At 46.7% G+C, this 5,909-nt stretch overlaps 1 protein-coding gene across 1 annotated transcript in view; it reads left to right on the top strand.

Moving 5' to 3' along the window:
• LOC106816666 overlaps positions 1-5,438 on the top strand; it is a 17,268-nt gene extending 11,830 nt beyond the window's left edge. Inside the window, exons 14-17 of the mRNA XM_014821288.1 lie at positions 362-2,384; positions 2,827-2,919; positions 3,211-3,285; positions 4,133-5,438. Coding sequence (XP_014676774.1) covers positions 362-2,384; positions 2,827-2,919; positions 3,211-3,285; positions 4,133-4,234 — 2,293 coding nt within the window. The 3' untranslated portion in view covers positions 4,235-5,438. The remainder of the gene's footprint in view (positions 1-361; positions 2,385-2,826; positions 2,920-3,210; positions 3,286-4,132) is intronic.
• The last annotated feature ends 471 nt before the right edge of the window (positions 5,439-5,909 follow it).

The following is a 5,909-nucleotide window of genomic DNA, read 5'->3' as shown; positions in this document are numbered from 1 at the left end:
TCACCTGTAGGCTCTCCCCACCGCTCACCTGTAGGCTCTCCCCACCGCTCACCTGTAGGCTCTCCCCTCGCGTCGGTCAGGTATGCTCCCCTCTACGTTAGCTGCATGCAGACATCAACACTTCTGATAGTAGCCGTATTCTTAGCAATCCGTTTAATTGAAATGTTAATTGATTAATTTAAATTAATCATTTTAATTGAGTTTTAAATGACTGATATTAGTTTAATTTCATGATAATTCTCAGTGAGATTCTTATGTAACTATGTGCACATTTATTAGCGTCAGTCGTTCGTTTACGTTAACATTCGTTCCCCGCCGAGCGCATGTCGATTGTAACGCCGCCATCATTCTCGCCCTCTAGTGGCCACGGTGAGCAGCGACACTTCTTCAGCGACGAGCCGATGCCGAGGGCGCCACCGTGCTCATCGCTCGACCGCAGCGACTCGGGAGGGCGCAAACCCTGGGAGCTGTCGTCGGCGCCGATGGCCGGCATCGCGCGCGACCTTCCCGACGGCAAGTCGGTCGACCTCGACTCGCTGTCGGAGATCTACGTCGCGGACGACGCGGGCCTGACGAAGCACCAGCACGAGCTGACGGTGCGCGGTCCGAGCGTCTCGTCCGACGGCTACTCGCCGCGCGCCTCCGTCAACTCGTCCGTGTCGCAGCACAACGACAGCAGCCAGCTGTCGTCAGGGGACCCGTCCCCGATGCCTGGCCGCGGCGGCGGTGGTGGCGGCAGGGGACGCTCGGCCGGCGGTCAGCGCGCGCACGACAGCAGTTTGTCGTTGTCCGGCGAGCTGTCGCCACGGCGACGCTCGGACGGCGGCCGCTTCTCGTCCGCGAGCAACTCGCTGAACTGCAGCCGCGATTCGAGCGGTCAAGCGGCCGCGACGACCAATCGGGCGGCTGCGGCGAGCGGTCAAGCGTTCACGGCGACGAATTGGGCGGTGACCGGTCAGGCGGGTGCGGCCGCAGGTCATGTGAGCTCGTCAACCAATCAGGTGGGCCGTATGGCGACGGCTGACGACCGGACGAGTCGTTCGCCGACGCGGCGCGCTCACCAGCCGGGCAAGCTTGACGCATCTCCCAGCAGGAGGCGCTCCTGGACGTCGCTGCTGACCGAAGACGATGCGACGCCGAGCGCGAAACCGAATCGTCCGCTGCGGTGCCCCCAGGGGGCGCTGACGACTGTGCGCTCGGCATTCGTGCCCTCGACGCGCGGCCCTCCCTCCCGGACGACCTCCTCCCCTCTCTGCGCCGCGCCGCCTTCCTCCCCCGCCTCCAACGTGAACTCTCCCACGGTTTTCGCTAGTGCGCGGCGAGGCGACGCGGAGGAGGCTGCGCAACGCGAGGTTTCCACGGCAACGCCGCACAACAGGATTCGTGCGGCGACGGATCAGGACGTGCAGAGATACCGCTCCGACGAGAATCACAACGAACGGAAGCCTAATGGTCAGCTCGTTAGTGCCAATAACAATAACAACAACAACAAGAACAATGTCGATCGAAAATCCGACATTCCGTTTATCGACAGTAGTGACGAGAGCGCCGGCGATGGCGACGCACGCCACCAGGTGGTGCCACCTCATGCCGAAGAGAATGGCAAGAGCCAGCTGGACTGTCATCCCGGCTACAGAGAGCAGTGGGCGTCGTCGACGGTGGCGCCACCACCCGTACCGCAGTCGTCGTCCTCTCTGCCCGCCACGTCGTTCTCCAGCTTCCACCAGGTGGCGCCGCCGCTAGAGCCGCAGTACGGAGGATCAGGTCGTAGCTTACCACCGATGCCGCCGGCTCACCGCTCTCCACCTACAGTGCCACCGAAACCCACGCACCTACAGCACACCTCTTACAGGGGCGGCTGCGGCGGCGGCAGCGGCTGCGGCGGCGAGGGCCAGGCGTTCCTGGGACCCATGCTGTACCAGAACGACACCTACGATGACATCGACGACTACCCGTCCGCTGCGGCAGGCGGCGGTCCGCAGACCGGCGAGGCGTCCAGGCGATGGTCCTCACGCCCGCAGACCGCGGACGGTGGTGCGAACGCCGGTCCGCAAGGTCAGCCGTCAGGTCAGCGGGGTCAGCCGTCATTCAGCACGGCCGCGTCCCATGCGTCTGCGGTGCTCCCTCCGATGCAGCATGACCGCGCGATGCACGTGCTGCCATCTAGGCACGGTGAGGCCGGGATGCCGGCGGGTCCTGCGGACCGGCAGCCGACGCAGAATGTGGCACCAGCTATGGGGAGGTCAGCAAACCAATCCACACCTCACTGGAACCAACGACAAATGCAGATGGCGCCAGGCTTCATTGCTCCGCAAACGCACGCTGTTAATGGGTGGAGTGGTCATCAAGCTACGGCCAGCAAGAGCGAGAACGACTTGCAATGGGTAAATAAATACCAAAATACTTCCATGAACTAAATACTATATTTCCAAATATACTTTACTGTATATCATAAAATACTTTATTTCGAAAGTATTGATTATATAAACTTGTTCAGTGGTAGTTAGCAAAATTTTTGTTCAGTCGATAAAAAATACTTCCATGAACTAAATACTATATTTCCAAATATACTTTAAAAGTTTACTGTATATCATAAAAAATTTTATTTCGAAAGTATTGATTATAAACTTGTTCAGTGGTAGTTAGCTAAATTTTTGTTCAGTCGATAAAAAATACTTCCATGAACTAAATACTATATTTCCAAATATACTTTAAAGTTTACTGTATATCATAAAATATTTTATTTCGAAAGTCTTGATTATATACTTGGTCAGTGGTAGTTAGCTACATTTCAGTCGATAAAAAATTGTATGTGGGTTTGTTTAGTTCCAGGTATTGATATTGAAGAACCCTGGGCTAGGCTTCAGCATCTGTGGCGGGGTGGACTCTGTGGGAAATCCCTTCCGACCGAATGACACGGTATCTCGCTAATAATCTGTAGCCAAAATTATGGTCTTTCTTCTTAGCGTCTTCTTTTCTTTCGATGGCGCACGCAAGTATATCATGTATCAATATCCATGGGCTATCCACCGCTGCCATTACACCAACCATTGTTTTGTTTTGGTTATAACTAGGTAGTCATTCCATTTCTTTTGGTATTTGTCATAATTTTCTTACTGTTCTGGAGAATTTTGCTTGTTGCATTAAGTTTTGTGGCATTGCCATGGTTATCGTTGCCAAAGCAACTAGTTTCTTCCTCTTCTTCCACAGGGTATCTTCGTCACAAAGGTGCAAACTGGAGGGCCAGCTGACATGATCCTTAGCTGTGGAGACAAAATTCTACAGGTAATTTCAATATGCATGCCAATGTTGTCACCTCCACTGTCGTGTTACCAGGAGTAAGATAATATAGATATATATATCTATATTATCTTACTCCTGGTGTTACTGTATCTGCCATGTTGTAAATGTGTATAGTGGAGGACTGGACACACTCTATGGGATGCAGGTCTACTGCTCTGCCCCCTGCAGGTTCGACGAGCTTGTTGCTCGATGTCAATGAGCTATGAAGTTAGCTATGATTAAGCTGCCTCTTCGTAGTGCCAACACATCTTCGCATTTATTGCGATAGTGCCCAGCAGTGTGTGAAGCAAGGGAAACCCTATAAAAAGCCATAATTTCTTGTATAATGTGCTCACAGCATAGACACCTCAATACACTGTTGTTATGCACGTAGCCATGAGTATATCTATACTTAGTATGTGCATGTATATAATAATAGTTATAGCATAGATACAGTATAATTTAGCATAATATAATATAGTATAGTATAGTATAGTATAGTATAGTATAGTATAGTATAGTATAGTATAGTATAGTATAGTATAGTATAGTATAGCATAGCATAGCATAGCATAGCATAGCATAGCATAGTATAGTATAGTATAGTATAGTATAGTATAGTATAGTATAGTATAGTATAGCATAGCATAGCATAGCATAGCATAGCATAGCATAGCATAGCATAGCATAGCATAGTATTGCATAGACGTGTTCATAATGTAGTAGATGCCACGATACATTGATCATATTTACACATTTTTGCACAATTTTAATTGCTGAACTTTTTTATGGTGAAATTACGTGTTTTCCGATACGTCATAATGACATTCCGTTCTCATATGGTTCTCAGCTCAACAGCATGGACATGACTGCGGTTACACATGACGAGGCTGTCTCACGCCTCAAGAGGAGCGGTCCCAGTGTCTCACTCCTCATCGAGAGACTCCGCTGACCATCGGACGGTGCCTCGATGCTACCACTACGATGATTCCGGCCGTATACCGCGCGTAACGATTGCCGTCCTGATCAAAAAGTGTAGATGATGGACTGAATAGGAATCTTATTCTTTGGCAGCTTGGCTCGCGCACACGCAGAAATGCACGTACTCGTGGACGTGTGCACATGCTCTCTTGTTTGAGATCATATTTACCAAGAATGAATGTATACGCACTTGTGCATCTGCTAAGTGGTAAACGTTGTTTATAGATCTGCGTTTTTGTCCCATTGGATTTTTACTAGGCGTTTACATTATCACTGCATACGAATATGGAATATAAGTCTCAAGCAATGCCCCAATCACAGAGAAATAATGAATAAAAAATTGAATGCAGTGGAATTAGCACATTTATACAGTTTATATACTAATGTTTTATATTAGTTTCATGTATTAGAAAAGTTTCTACATTTATTATCTTTTTATGCATCGATATGAGGAAATATTTTCATACGTGAGTAGCCAATTATTCGCTGTATACGGTGAGATATGGTTCGTATTTGCCTCGTGGTAACGAAATATGTTTATTTATGGAAACACCTTTGTCGAGTTGTACTCTACAGCAAACACTTTTAACAAGTCTCGAGCAAATACCGTCACAGCACCAATCTTCGATTTTCTGTAGACAGTTTTGTGGTAGGAATAAATATGTAAAGGCCACAAATAGGCAATGACAGTGTAAGACATATATAAAGGTCAGTGTCGCCATAAGGAGAACAGCATGAACAGAGGGGTAGCATGAGTGTAGGAAGTAGAGGCGATCGACAGAGCGAGTTAGTTTGTGCTGATGGAGATGAGCAATTTACATATAGAGATACATACGTATAGTTACATATAGACAGGATATAGACAATAACAGATTATAACACAATTTGATGCTGCGCTAGGGTTCCACAGCTGGTAATGAATAGTGCATCGTTACCAGGAGCCATAACTCATAGTCAGAATGCTGCATTCTTTTGTTAAGATTTCTATCTGAAAGATCTTTATAATGTCAATATTTGCATCTAGTGTCTTTTAACACAGGAAACGGTTTTTTTATTTTTGTATATGCACATGGGGACGTTTTATAGTGTTCTTGACGTTTAGCTTACATTACATTTAGCATGGATGAGGGAGCGTTTGTTAAACACCATATCAAATAAATGAATTTTACATTTTACTTCATTCGTTACAGTGTTAATATAAAGAGATGCACGGACAATGGAGTAAAAGAAAATAATTTAGTTTAATTCAAAATAATTCCCAACCATATATATCATATAACCATAAATTTTGAATTCATTGTAAAAATTATTTTTGATAAATGTATAAATGTTATGCCAATTTGTTGGTTTCTAACTATATAATATAGTATATACGATTTCCCATCAGATTAGCAGAGTTTATATCCATTACATCATCAATCAGATTGATAGCAAGGTAATAACAGGTTTGTTAACTTTCTTTACAATAGCTGACGCGTATCAATATTTATTATAGCTGCTATCCGTCCATAATCCCAAAATTTCATACATTCTCTATATCCATGCCATTTAGCTTGCTAACTTATATCATACACTAATCACGTTTTCAGCTACACACATCCCTCAAGGCTATAGTTTCTCAATAAACAGGGGAAAACATGCATATT

Source organism: Priapulus caudatus, unplaced genomic scaffold (genome assembly GCF_000485595.1).
Source record: "Priapulus caudatus unplaced genomic scaffold, Priapulus_caudatus-5.0.1 Scaffold1449, whole genome shotgun sequence".
Taxonomy (NCBI): domain Eukaryota; kingdom Metazoa; phylum Priapulida; class Priapulimorpha; order Priapulimorphida; family Priapulidae; genus Priapulus; species Priapulus caudatus.
Note: the sequence above shows the minus strand (reverse complement) of the source record. Positions and strands in the feature narration are given on the sequence as shown.